Raw genomic sequence first — 14,825 nt, 5'->3', positions numbered from 1 at the left:
GTGGTTAAATCAATCACTTCGCCCAGCTGGCACCTCCTCCGCACAGCAATCAGTGCGGCACCTTATTTAATGAGCGGCGAGCTGAGAGAGGCCCGACAGACCAATCACCGATCGGTCTTTAATGGAGCTCTAATCTTTAGCGAGCTTGGCTAAGCCGGTTGGTATGGCGACAGGCACACCTCATTTCCATTAACGAGCGAGTTTTCCAGTACCTCACGGAACTCTGAGCTCTCTGTAAGACGGCCAAGTCCGAATCAGACGCCTGCCCAGGATAGAACTGACTGTCCCCCTGCCAAGGGCTCCCCCTTCTCCATCCCTTGTCTCCTCCAGAATCAGAGAGGCCAAAACTACATCCCCTCCACTCCCTTGTTGGCACTTAGTTGAAGTGGAGCATCGCATTGTGTCATTGGGGACCATATGTGAGGCCACCTGGTGCAAGTGTGTGTGTGTGTGTGTGTGTGTGTTAGATGTGAACCTATTTAACCGGTGTATATATATATATATGCCATTTAGCAGACGCTTTTATCCAAAGCGACTTACAGTCATGTGTGCATACATTATACGTATGGGTGGTCCCGGGGATCGAACCCACTACCCTGGCGTTACAAGCGCCATGCTCTACCAACTGAGCTACAGAAGGTGTCACACATGCTGAACTATCTCCAGCGGTACAGGACAATGGACCCCGTGCGTATTTGTATAACATTTAACTTCATACTACACAACCAGGTAAGAGGTTGTCGCTGGATGATTCTGTATAGTCTCTGGTACTTTCTCATTGCAGCCTCTGTTCATTATGGTGTGTGTGTGTGTGTGTGTTTATGAGAACTCACCTTGTATATGCCATTTTTTCCATATCCTGGCAGGGAAGCAGACTTGCTGTAGGGGAAGCCTGTAAGGAACGAAACAATATCTAAGTCGTCATAAGGGCTCTTCGGGCTATTTTTTTTTTCAATCTGATGTCAATTCAGTCCTCAACCTTCATTGGTTGAATCCATGCCAGTCAAGTAAGGATTGACCAGTGATTGGCTACTCACTGGGCAGGGAGGCATCAGTAGGCAGGCTGCAGGTGGACTTCCTGGGGTCCAGCAGGTCCTCTGGGAGAGGTTGGCCGTCTATCTCACTCTTCAAGATCATCCAACTGGTCCTTGTCTATACAGAGAAATAGACCGCTTTTGTAGTGAATAACAATACAGTCTCAACAGCCAATTATTGTAGTGAATACAGTCTCAACAGCCAATTATTGTAGTGAATACAGTCTCAACAGCCAATTATTGTAGTGAATACAGTCTCAACAGCCAATTATTGTAGTGAATACAGTCTCAACAGCCAATTATTGTAGTGAATACAGTCTCAACAGCCAATTATTGTAGTGAATACAGTCTCAACAGCCAATTATTGTAGTGAATACAGTCTCAACAGCCAATTATTGTAGTGAATACAGTCTCAACAGCCAATTATTACAGGATATCCAAGGGCGGATTGATGTGTAGGTGCGTGGGACAGACAGACAGACACCTCCTCACCTTGACGTCGTCCCCTTCTGGCCAGGATGTTCTAGAGGCTGTAAAACAGTCATACAGTACGTAACGAACCACACTCCTGATGTTACGGTATATAACACAACACGTGACATCCCAGTTTCTGAACCACACATCTACAGTGGCAAGAAAAAGTATGTGAACCCTTTGGAATTACCTGGAGATCTGCATAAATTGGTCATTTGATCTGATCTTCATCTAAGTCATCACAGTAGACAAACATAGTGTGCTTAAACTAATTCCACGCAAATGATTGTATTTTTCTTGTCCATATTGAATACATAATTTAAACATGCACAGTGTAGGTTGTAAAAAGTATGTGAACCCCTAGGCTACTGACTTCTCCAAAAGCTAATTGGCGTCAGGAGTCAGCTAACCTGGAGTCCAATCAATAAGACAAGATTGGAGATGTTGTTTAGAGCTGCCTTGCCCTTCAAAAAACACTCACAAAATTTGAGTTTGCTAATCACAAGAAGCATTGCCTGATGTGAACCATGCCTCGAACAAAGGAGATCTCAGAAGACCTAAGATTAAGAATTGTTGACTTGCATAAAGCTGGAAAGGGTTCCAAAAGTCCACGGTAAGACAAATTGTCTATAAATAGAGAAAGTTCAGCACTGTTGCTATTCTCCCTAGGAGTGGCCATCCTGCGAAGATGACTGCAAGAGACAGTGCAGAACGCTCAATGAGGTTAAGAAGAATCCTAGAGTGTCAGCTAAAGACTTACAGAAATCTCTGGAACATGCTAACATCTCTGTTGACGAGTCTACGATACGTAAAACACTAAACAAGATTGGTGTTCATGGGAGGACACCACAGAAGAAGCCACGGCTGTCCTAAAAAAAACATTGCTGCACGTCTGAAGTATGCAAAAGAGCACCTGGATGTTCTACAGCGCTACTGGCAAAATATTCTGTGGACAGATGAAACACTTGAGTTTTTTGGAAGGAACACACAACACTATGTGTGGAGAAGAAAAAAGGCACACCAACATCGAAAACTCATCCAACCTGTTAAGTATGGTGGAGGGAGCATCATGGTTTGGGACTGCTTTGCTGCCTCAGGGCCTGGACAGATTGCTATCATTGACAGACAAAATTAATTTCCAAGTTCACCAAGACATTTTTCAGGAGAATGTTAGGCTAGCTGTCCCCCAATTGAAGGTCAAAGGAAATTGCGTGATGCAACAGGAAAACGAACCAAATCAACAACAGAATGGCTTCAACAGAAGAAAGTACACCTTCTGGAGTGGCCCAGTCAGAGTCCTAACCTCAACCCGATTGAGATGCTGTGGCATGACCTCGAGAGAGCAGGTCACACCAGACACTCCAAGAATATTGCTGAACTGAAACAGTTTTGTAAAGAGGAATGGTCCAAAAGTCCTCCTGACCATTGTGCAGATCTGATCCAAAACTACAGAAAACGTTTGGTTGAGGTTATTGTTGCCAAAGGAGGGTCAACCAGTTATTAAATCCAAGGGTTCACATACTTTTTCCAACCGGCACTGTGAATCTTTACACAGTGTGTTCAATAAAGACACAAAAACGTATAATTGTTTACGTGTGATTCATTTAAGCAGACTGTGTTTGTCTATTGTTGTGACCTAGATGAAGAGCAGATCAAATTGTATGGCCAATTCATGCCGAAATCCAGGTATTTCCAAAGGGTTCAGATACTTTTTCTTGCCACTGTACATCTATTTACCAGCTACAGTACAGTATGCTGCACAGACTGCATCCTATAATAAATCAACTGGACTCTGTGACATCATCATCACGAGACAAGCCCGTCGAGGATCTCCAAATGGGCCGTGCAACACCTACTGCTTTAAAACAACAGTGACACAGTCAACAGCAACAACCCTAGTGACGGTACCGTTGTGTAACTAACTATCACAGTGTATAGTTAGTATTTGAATGTTGCTATATAGTATGCTCAGTGCCCAGTTTATCATTTAGAAAGCAGGCCTATTTAAGAGTTAGTGAAATGGTGTATTTTCTGGTGCGTTCTATTGACCATAAGCATATGTCTGTTAGAATATACACAATCTAAACTGAAGACTGTTAACTCATAAATTGTGAGAAATATGCTGTGATGAAGTTGTCATATTTCATATGTATTGTAGATTGGCCTGTAGAATAATCCTCCCTCGTATGACACAGAAGATAAGGCATTATACAGCACATGCATTCATTTATTTCGAGGGCATTTTGGTCCTCTCTTTGAAATACATTCGCACGCATACAAGAAAGGAGAAAGACCCGGAAAAAAAACACAACATTTAAAACGTGACAAATACACAAAGGGTTATAAGTGGAACAAAAAAAGTGACCAAGACACCATCAGCACCACAACACCAAGTGATTCATACCCTCGACCAATCCCAATGGACACACAACAACGTGATCAGGTCACATGTACTACTAGGACCAATGAGCTACTGAGATGAATATGGGCAGGCATGGACGGGATGAGCAGACACTAAAACAATCAGGGAGGTGTGAGAAATAAAAAGTGATCATTAAAAGGTGCAATGCGGCCACTTGTGTTTTCCATGTCGGACTTTTGACTCAGGCAACAATGATTTTGCAGTGTACTTTACGGACACATTCTCCACAAAATAATTCTACAGTACAGTCGTGGCCAAAAGATTTGAGAATGACACAAATATTAATTTTCACAAAGTCTGCTGCCTCAGTTTGTATGATGGCAATTTGCATATACTCCAGAATGTTACGAAGAGTGAGCAGATGAATTGCAGTTAATTGCAAAGTCCCTCTTTGCCATGCAAATTAACTGAATACCCCAAAAAACATTTCCACTGCATTTCAGCCCTGCCACAAAAGGACCAGCTGACATCATGTCAGTGATTCTCTCGTTAACACAGGTGTGAGTGTTGACGAGGACAAGGCTGGAGATCACTCTGTCATGCTGATTGAGTTCGAATCACAGACTGGACGCTTCAAAAGGAGGGTGGTGCTTAGAATCATTGTTCTTCGCTTGTCAACCATGTTAACCTGCAAGGAAACACGTGCCGTCATCATTGCTTTGCACAAAAAGGGCTTCACAGGCAAGGATATTGATGCCAGTAAGATTGCACCTAAATCACCCATTTATCGGATCATCAAGAACTTCAAGGAGAGCGGTTCAATTGTTGTGAAGAAGGCTTCAAGGCGCCCAAGAAAGTCCAGCAAGCGCGAGGTCCGTCTCCTAAAGTTGATTCAGCTGCGGGATCAGGGCACCACCAGTACAGAGCTTGCTCAGGAAAGGCAGCAGGCAGGTGTGAGTGCATCTGCACGCACAGTGAGACAAAGACTTTTGGAGGATGGCCTGGTGTCATGAAGGGTAGCAAAGAAGCCACTTCTCTCCAGGGAAAACATCAGGGACTGACTGATATTCTGCAAAAGGTACAGGGATTGGACTGCTGAGGACTGGGGTAAAGTCATTTTCTCTGATGAATCCCCTTTCCGATTGTTCGGGGCATCTGGAAAAAGCTTGTCCGGAGAAGACAAGGTGAGCACTACCATCAGTCCTGTGTCATGCCAACAGTAAAGCATCCTTAAACCATTCATGTGTGGGGTTGCTTCTCAGCCAAGGGAGTGGGCTCACTCACAATTTTGCCTAAGAACACAGCCATGAATAAAGAATGGTACCAACACATCCTCCGAGAGCAACTTCTCCCAACCATCCAGGAACAGTTTGGTGACGAACAATGCCTCCTCCAGCATGATGGAGCACATTGCCATAAGGCAAAAGTGATAACTGAGTGGCTCGGGGAACATAACATTGATATTTTGGTACATGGCCAGGAAACTCCCCAGACCTTAATCCCATTGAGAACTTGTGGTCAATCCTCAAGAGGCGGGTGGACAAACAAAAACCCACAAATTCTGACAAACTCCAAGCATTGATTATGCAAGAATGGGCTGCCATCAGTCAGGATGTGGCCCAGAAGTTAATTGACAGCATGCCAGGGTGGATTGCAGAGGTCTTGAAAAAGAAGGGTCAACACTGCAAATATTGACTCTTTGCATCAACTTCATGTAATTGTCAATAAAAGCATTTGACACTTGAATGAGCCATTGACACATGAAATGCTTGTCATTCGACTTCAGTGTTCCATAGTAACATCTGACAAAAATATCTAAAGACACTGAAGCAGCAAACTTGGTGGAAATTAATATTTGTGTCATTCTCAAAACCGTATGTGGCTACAAAGAACACTGGGGGACAAAAAGGTTCATAACCTTGGGTGTGTTATGGAAAGTCACTATTTCAGATGCCTGGGTGACACATCTGAGATAAGACCCGTTTGACTGTAAAACCTCCACCCTCTGCAGTTGCAGTAACAAGGCACCCAAAGGTAAATGGGGACTCTGTCGTACTCTGTTGCCTGAGTTGCCGACGCCTTTCCAATAGAAAAAGACGGGAGATGGGTCAAAGTCGCTTGAAAACAATGGGCCACGGCGAGAAGGACGTGAGTAGGAGGAAGTTGCCCTATAGCCACTGATCTTAGGTCGGTTCGATGCTTTCCCCCGCCTAATGGTAAGAGTCAGGATCGCGGACAGGAAAGCTGATCCTATGGCTGTGCCTACGGGCAACTTCTACCCGGAGCGTATGGGACTGGCGACACACAACACATCGTGCAGAGACCAGACCAGGAAGTTACACCAGGAAGTAAAGGAGAAGAGATGACTGTACCATGCTGCTTGTAGATAGGGGGTTTTCTATAGATATTATCTATCTTGACCTTAGTCTCTGAAGATGAGAGGAGGAGAGGCAGAAAGAAATGAAAGAAGCCCAGGATGAGAGAGAGAGAGAGAGAGAGAGAGAGAGAGAGAGAGAGAGAGAGAGAGAGAGAGAGAGAGAGAGAGAGAGAGAGAGAGAGAGAAAGCATGAGTTAGCAGTTATTGAGGGATGGAATAGTCTGAGAAGCAGCAGTAGAATATGGGGCAGCATTCTTTATGGTTGATCAAATGCAAAACATATTATATTTTTATTAGAACTGGCAAGACAGGGTATTATCGCCAATAAATCATCACTTGCTGTCACTGTTCATGCAACACACACAAAAACATGTCATTTTGATCCAGTCCTATTGTAATGTGAAGCAGACACTCGGTTGGGCATCCCCAGAACAATGGTAATTGTTGATCGATGTTGTACCCAACAATACATTTATTCAAGTTTTCCAAAAGTCATCGGTAATAGAAACCATCATATATTTCTCCCTTACTACAACACATCATTCATTACTGCTTATAGACCAACCAAATAAACAAATAAGCATATCAAATAACAAATAAAAGGGCAAATTACTAAATTCAACTAATTCAATTAAACAATTGTGCGAATTTTGTTTTACACAATAATTGACACAGTATGTCTGTCCTAAGCTGATCCAATCCGTTTAACGTTCGCAGGACCCAAACACCATTGTGTTCGCTCGCAACAATACATTAACTGCACTCTGCTCATGAAATAAAACATGTGTGGGTCCCTTTCTGCCCTGTTTCAGCCACTGCCAGCGCCAGGGAGTAATACACATATAAAATCCATACGATGGTTACAAAACACATTAAGTAGATCATCACTTTGCTTTGTTCATTTATTTACGTCAACTCCATCCAAGTACGGGGACTTTTCCATGTGGGTGACTGACACTGTGATAGTGAATGGAAATAATGACGATGAATCCCCCCAAAAAAGGGGCTTTTCACTAGAAAAGTCTACGTTAAGTCCATTGCAATGTGCTGCAAACGGTTAACACTCATCGAAGGGCGGTGGACAGAATATGATGCAGGGTCATAGACCTAAGTTAAGACTCTTCTCAATCGCTGTCCCATTACGGCGTCTGTGACAGCAGGCGCTCCATTTTAAAGTAGTCAATATCTTCTTCTACTAGTTCTATGAGGTGGGAAACAAACGGAAAGGGTGGAAACTGCCACCTGGAGGGTGTTGTTTCAACCGGTATAAAAGCCCATGTTGGTGATTTTACTGCCCTCTGCAGTCATGGAATGTTTGCGAACCAGACCTTGGTTCAAATTAGGGATGGGCACGGTTGATCGAATATCCGAACGGACGTTAGTATTCGATTACTTGAGTAAGTTGGAATGCAGACCTATTTTAACAATGAGAAAGATTTGTCTTAAATGAAATGATCCTTTGTGATGTTTTTACCTACAAGGATATACTGCTGTGTATTAAACCCTTTGTGTTGCCCTGACATCGGTAATGCTGTTTTCCTCACTTCAAATAAAAGACTTTAACCTCCCCACGTCTACCTTTGACTCTTTCCTCTCTGCCTCCTTCTTTCCACTCCTTTCCTCTTTTGACCTCACCCTCTCACCTTCCCCCCCTACTCACAAGGCAGGCAATACGCTCGACCTCATCTTTACTAGATGCTGTTCTTCCACTAACCTCATTGCAACTCCCCTCCAAGTCTCCGACCACTGCCTTGTATCCTTTTCCCTCTCGCTCTCATCCAACACCTCCCACACTGCCCCTACTCGGATGGTATCGCGCCGTCCCAACCTTCGCTCTCTCTCCCCCGCTACTCTCTCCTCTTCCATCCTATCATCTCTTCCCTCCGCTCAAACCTTCTCCCACCTATCTCCTGATTCTGCCTCCTCAACCCTCCTCTCCTCCCTCTCTGCATCCCTTGACTCTCTATGTCCCCTATTCTCCAGGCCGGCTCGGTCCTCCCCTCCCGCTCCGTGGCTCGATGACTCATTGCGAGCTCACAGAACAGGGCTCCGGGCAGCCGAGCGGAAATGGAGGAAAACTCGCCTCCCTGCGGACCTGGCATCCTTTCACTCCGTCCTCTCTACATTTTCCTCCTCTGTCTCTGCTGCTTAAGCCACTTTCTACCACGCTAAATTCCAAGCATCTGCCTCTAACCCTAGGAAGCTCTTTGCCACCTTCTCCTCCCTCCTGAATCCTCCGCCCCCTCCCCCCTCCTCCCTCTCTGCAGATGACTTCGTCAACCATTTTGAAAAGAAGGTCGACGACATCCGATCCTCGTTTGCTAAGTCAAACGACACCGCTGGTTCTGCTCACACTGCCCTACCCTGTGCTCTGACCTCCTTCTCCCCTCTCTCTCCAGATGAAATCTCGCGTCTTGTGACGGCCGGCCGCCCAATAACCTGCCCGCTTGACCCTATCCCCTCCTCTCTTCTCCAGACCATTTCCGGAGACCTTCTCCCTTACCTCACCTCGCTCATCAACTCATCCCTGACCGTTGGCTACGTCCCTTCCGTCTTCAAGAGAGCGAGAGTTGCACCCCTTCTGAAAAAACCTACACTCGATCCCTCCGATGTCAACAATTACAGACCAGTATCCCTTCTTTCTTTTCTCTCCAAAACTCTTGAACGTGCCGTCCTTGGCCAGCTCTCCCGCTATCTCTCTCTGAATGACCTTCTTGATCCAAATCAGTCAGGTTTCAAGACTAGTCATTCAACTGAGACTGCTCTCCTCTGTATCACGGAGGCGCTCCGCACTGCTAAAGCTAACTCTCTCTCCTCTGCTCTCATCCTTCTAGATCTATCGGCTGCCTTCGATACTGTGAACCATCAGATCCTCCTCTCCACCCTCTCCGAGTTGGGCATCTCCGGCACGGCCCACGCTTGGATTGCGTCCTACCTGACAGGTCGCTCCTACCAGGTGGCGTGGCGAGAATCTGTCTCCTCACCACGCGCTCACCACTGGTGTCCCCCAGGGCTCTGTTCTTGGCCCTCTCCTATTCTCGCTATACACCAAGTCACTTGGCTCTGTCATAACCTCACATGGTCTCTCTTATCATTGCTATGCAGACGACACACAATTAATCTTCTCCTTTCCCCCTTCTGATGACCAGGTGGCGAATCGCATCTCTGCATGTCTGGCAGACATATCAGTGTGGATGACGGATCACCACCTCAAGCTGAACCTCGGCAAGACGGAGCTGCTCTTCCTCCCGGGGAAGGACTGCCCGTTCCATGATCTCGCCATCACGGTTGACAACTCCATTGTGTCCTCCTCCCAGAGCGCCAAGAACCTTGGCGTGATCCTGGACAACACCCTGTCGTTCTCAACTAACATCAAGTCGGTGGCCCGTTCCTGTAGGTTCATGCTCTACAACATCCGCAGAGTACGACCCTGCCTCACACAGGAAGCGGCGCAGGTCCTAATCCAGGCACTTGTCATCTCCCGTCTGGATTACTGCAACTCGCTGTTGGCTGGGCTCCCTGCCTGTGCCATTAAACCCCTTCAACTCATCCAGAACGCCGCAGCCCGTCTGGTGTTCAACCTTCCCAAGTTCTCTCACGTCACCCCGCTCCTCCGTTCTCTCCACTGGCTTCCAGTTGAAGCTCGCATCCGCTACAAGACCATGGTGCTTGCCTACGGAGCTGTGAGGGGAACGGCACCTCAGTACCTCCAGGCTCTGATCAGGCCCTACACCCAAACAAGGGCACTGCGTTCATCCACCTCTGGCCTGCTCGCCTCCCTACCACTGAGGAAGTACAGCTCCCGCTCAGCCCAGTCAAAACTGTTCGCTGCCCTGGCCCCCCCAATGGTGGAACAAACTCCCTCACGACGCCAGGACAGCGGAGTCAATCACCACCTTCCGGAGACACCTGAAACCCCACCTCTTTAAGGAATACCTAGGATAGGTTAAGTAATCCCTCTCACCCCACCCCCCCCCTAAGTTTTAGATGCACTATTGTTAAGTGACTGTCCCACTGGATGTCATAAGGTGAATGCACCAATTTGTAAGTCGCTCTGGATAAGAGCGTCTGCTAAATGACTTAAATGTAAATGTAAATGTAAATAGAAATGACTGGCACTCACCTAACAGAGTTTCCACAAGACCTCCTGAAACAGATACATTTTCTAACAGAATCAGTTCTACAATGGTGAAAATTTGACTACTCTTTTGCTATTGCTGACAATTTACCAGAGAAATGACCAGAGAAAAGCACCCTGTCCGGTGTTTACCTTTGCCATTGTCACAACGTTTTAGTTCTCTATTCGGTTAGGTCAGGGTGTGATGTGGGGTGGGCATTCTATGTTTTGTATTTCTGTGTGTTTGGCCGAGTGTGGTTCCCAATCAGAGGCAGCTGTCTATCGTTGTCTCTGATTGGGAGTCATACTTAGGCAGCCTGTTTTGCCACCGTAGTTGTGGGTAGTTGACTTTGTTAGTGGCCTGTATAGCCCTAGGAAGCTGCACGGTCGGTTTTTAATTTTATTATTTATTTTTTGGTGTTTATTTTTTTTCTTGTTTTGTTGGTGACATTCTAAATAAAGGAAAATGTACGCTCACCACGCTGCACCTTGGTCCGGTCATTTCCCTGACCACGTTCGTGACAGCCATGTGCTTTGCGTTGTTCTGATATGTCGAGAGTCGAGAGCAATTACACTTCTGGGAGGGACTATCGATTATCCGGATATCCCAAAAAATGTCATGATATTATTCAAATAGTCAAATTATTTCAAATTACCATCCCTAGTACAAATACTATTTCAAATATCTCAATTACTATCACATACATTTCGAAGTAAGTATTCAGATATTGATATTTGAAAAGACAAGTGGTTGAATACTGGAATGTATTGGAAATACACATGGAAAGTATTTGCATGTATTTGAATAATTTTTTCAAATACAAATAAATATTCCCATGCATTTGAACCCAGGTTCTAGGAGTATTTTAAAGAACGTATTTGGAAATAAGTATCTGAAAATATTATATAATTATATAAGTTATTTGAAAATAAGCAGTTGTTGATATTGGCCACATTACTTGAAAACACCAAAATACAAAGTACATATTTAAATAACAAATACACATGTATTTGAACCCAGGTCTGGTTCTCACGAGTGTAATTCATTGGCTGATCCCTCCTGATGACCTGGATAGAATGATGTGATCCTTCCTTAACCCATAGGAAGTGATGAACCTTCTCAGTGGCGCTGCCCATGCAGTCCGGTTCTATGTCAGCCATTGCTAGTGACGTCGTAAAAAAATGTGCAGCAGTTACAACGTGGTTGCATTATAAGAGCATATGATAATGTTGATCCAACATGTCTGTGAAAGTGGAATCTAACGAATCTCACTTTTACCTGTGAAACTGAAGAAACATTCAGATTTAGACAGACCTCAACATATTGTATAGGACAGGATCCCAACACGGGATAAAGAAAGAGGAGAGAGATAAAGAGAGAGAGAAAGATATATTTAGATAGAGCGAGGGAAAGGAGTCAGGGAAATCAAATGGACAGGATAGGTCTGAAAGAAACCCTTTGACATGGATAAAAGACTAACACAAGAAGACAAGGAGAACAGAAAAGGGTTAATCCCAGACATCTGATATACTGTTATTGTATAATGTCCATCCACCTACTTAGATCTGTTACCTAGACAGACCTGGACAGACAAGAGAGCAGGCCGACGGGCATGGTGCAATAGAGAGAGAGGTCGTGTTGAGGGGATCAAGGGTCACGGGGTCAAAGGTGAGAGGTCAAAGCGATGTGGAGAACCTACCTGGTACGTGGAAATGCCTGGGAGCAGCCACATAGGTGGAGGAGGGAGATTTGCCGTCGGAATAGGTGGACAAACTGGGTGTACTCCGACCACTTTCACTACCTCCAATGGGGAGGGACAGGGGAGAGCAAGAGCCGTGGACGAAAAAAGGGGGGCAAAGAGAGGAGCAAAGAGTCATGCTGTTGTGCTTACTGGTCAAAGATTTAACTATGAAGCGGAACCAACTTTATTCATTACAATTATCAACTGACTTGATAACCCAACCACTAGGCCCATAGGTTTTTCGTGACCATTTACCCAGACCAGGAAAAACTCTAGGCCCTTGCTATTGGTACTTGGCTCATGTCGACATCATAAAAGATGAATGAAGGCTATGAGCATCTTATAAAGGCAGATTGCTAACAGAAAAAATATATGTATATATATATAGGTTGGTTAAAGGCTTTACCAGTTAATGGCAATGCATTGAGGACACGGGCGCAAGCTGAAATGGGACAGCGTCAATGTGGTTCTACTTTCAACTGAAAGTGTGCGCGACTGTAATTATGACCACAGTCCATCACAATGCATTGTGTCACGCAGGCTGGGTGATTAAGTCACTGACACCTTACAGGCCATAACTAATAAACATCTACATAAGAGGGTTGAAAAGAACAGAGGGTGAGGGGAAAGAAAGACAAGAAAGAAGAGGAGGAAAAAAAGAGGAGAGAGATTGTTCATTTGATTGAGCACACGCGCCTCTCTCGCCTTTGTGGGAGGAACAGAAGGCAAGAGCGAAGCCGTTGGGATGCAAGAGGATGAGGTCATTCTGACAGAAACACACACATGCACACACCCACACACAAGCACAGACACACACACGTACACACAAACACACGCGCACAGTCACGCAGATGCAGACGCACACACACACACACACACACACACACACACGTACACATACAGTAATGCACACACATGTCTACACACACACACAAAAACTGGCATTAGTGCAGACCTCAGTTTATTTGCAGGGCAGCACCTCCACAAATCTGGAGCTAAGGCAGGACACTGAGCCCGAGGAGAGGTGGTAGGGGGGGGACGGGGGGGTACTGTTTTCTTTTAGGTATGACCCTCAGTGACATCATAGAGCGACGTAGCATATCTCAGAATAAGAATCTACTAACAAGTGGTAGCAATTCCTCATTCAAGGACTAATCCTCATGTGCTGATAATAACTCTTACATTGGATGCAGTTGTCATTGCATCATTTACATCAATTCATCGAGTGGATTGTCTTTCTGTCATTGCCTTATCCCTCTGACTCATATCTTTTCCTCTCTTTTTCTGTCTCCATCGCATTTGTCTTCCACTCGCTCTTCAAAATTCAATTCAATTCAATGACCTCTTCATCTCTGGTCAAACATCCTGCCTCTAGCACCGTGTTGAAACCAAACAGCTAAGCCACTTGTGTACGTGTGAGGGATAGTTATCCACAAACACAATCATTTAAACTAGACTCCTGAGGGAACCTGAGAGTTCATTAAACCCAAAACCAGAGCATAGAAACAAACTCTCTTTTCACGCTGTGTTAGGAACCGCTTGAGCCTGAAGAGGCAACCAGCCCAGTGTGTGTGAGTCCGTGCGTGTGTGTGCGCACGTGTGTGTTTTTGTGCGCAGAACGACGTGCCACTGCAACTGGCAACCAGACCCCAAATTACGGCACCGTCACTCCACCACTCCTCTCCTCCCTTTCATTCCCTCATTCCTTCAGTCCTCTCTTTCATCTTGGCTCGCTGAGAACTTTTACTTTCCATCTCTCCGCCTTTCATGGAAAAACCACCGAAGCCTGGCCCGCGGAGTTCTGATTTACAGTACTAACGCTCAGGTCAAACCTCATCTCTCTCTATCTCTCTTTCCTACTTTCGTTCACTCCTTCTCAAGGCTGTTTCCCCCTCCAACTTCTTTATGGGGGGAGTTCAACCTCAAATTCTTATCAGACCAAAAAGTGACCCTCTTCCAACCCCCATTCCATGTAATGACTCTCTACCTCTGGTTTCCCCCTCTCTTCCACCCTCTTTTACTCTCTCCCTCTTCCTAACTCATGAGGCGTGAGTTATCTCCAGCGACCCAATGAGTCACAATCCCTTCAAGTCCTGGGGCATAAGTCAGCCCATCATTGAGACGAGTATCATGGTGTGTCTCCAGTGATAAAACCCGTAAATCTGGATAACAATAAAAAAAAGAGCTGATGGGTATCTAAGGAGGCCTTCGTGGTTTGGCTGACTTTGGGGCTTAGGAGAAGCAATGCAGCTGAGTGATCACTTTTTCTTATCTCTTCTCCGAGGGAAACTGGAGGTGACTCGTGATTTTAAAGTAGGCCTACTCCCACACTTGTCAAGGTTTTGGTCGAGTTGACTTAGGTCAAACACATTTATTCATTGTTCGCATATACTGTGACTTATCATGTTCGTTCCAAACTAGACCGCAGACCGACATATTTAACTATAATACCGTATACCCCCAAACTTATATCTCCCTGTCAGCAACCCTCCCACAACCATGAAACCAACCACCTGCAGTTTCTCCCACTCACTCCATACAAAATCACCATCGGACACCAAAGGTTTAAAGGGCTGAAACACACTGAATAACAACAGTCAACTCTAAGGCAAGGCATGGTTCCCAAAATACCAACAACAACATAAACACTAACAGGCAATCCATTTCAAGTTAAGGGCAAGCCAACATTTGAGGTTACAAGTACAACACTTACATCCCA

General features: G+C 45.3%; 1 protein-coding gene across 13 annotated transcripts in view; it reads right to left on the bottom strand.

Annotated features, from left to right (window-relative positions):
- Nucleotides 1-14,825, bottom strand: part of ablim2 (actin binding LIM protein family, member 2) — a 118,854-nt gene that overhangs the window by 11,659 nt on the left and 92,370 nt on the right. For 8 of the 13 annotated variants that reach the window (XM_046318746.1, XM_046318744.1, XM_046318750.1 and 5 more), the window contains 5 exons: nucleotides 12,065-12,166; nucleotides 6,243-6,299; nucleotides 1,527-1,564; nucleotides 1,038-1,152; nucleotides 834-892 (listed from right to left, as the gene is read on the bottom strand). In XM_046318746.1, coding sequence (XP_046174702.1) covers nucleotides 834-892; nucleotides 1,038-1,152; nucleotides 1,527-1,564; nucleotides 6,243-6,299; nucleotides 12,065-12,166 — 371 coding nt within the window. The remainder of the gene's footprint in view (nucleotides 1-833; nucleotides 893-1,037; nucleotides 1,153-1,526; nucleotides 1,565-6,242; nucleotides 6,300-12,064; nucleotides 12,167-14,825) is intronic. The other 5 variants (XM_046318749.1, XM_046318751.1, XM_046318756.1 and 2 more) reach the window with 2 other exon arrangements.

This window comes from Oncorhynchus gorbuscha, linkage group LG21 (assembly GCF_021184085.1).
Source record: "Oncorhynchus gorbuscha isolate QuinsamMale2020 ecotype Even-year linkage group LG21, OgorEven_v1.0, whole genome shotgun sequence".
Taxonomy (NCBI): domain Eukaryota; kingdom Metazoa; phylum Chordata; class Actinopteri; order Salmoniformes; family Salmonidae; genus Oncorhynchus; species Oncorhynchus gorbuscha.
This window is presented reverse-complemented; position numbering and strand designations above follow the sequence as displayed.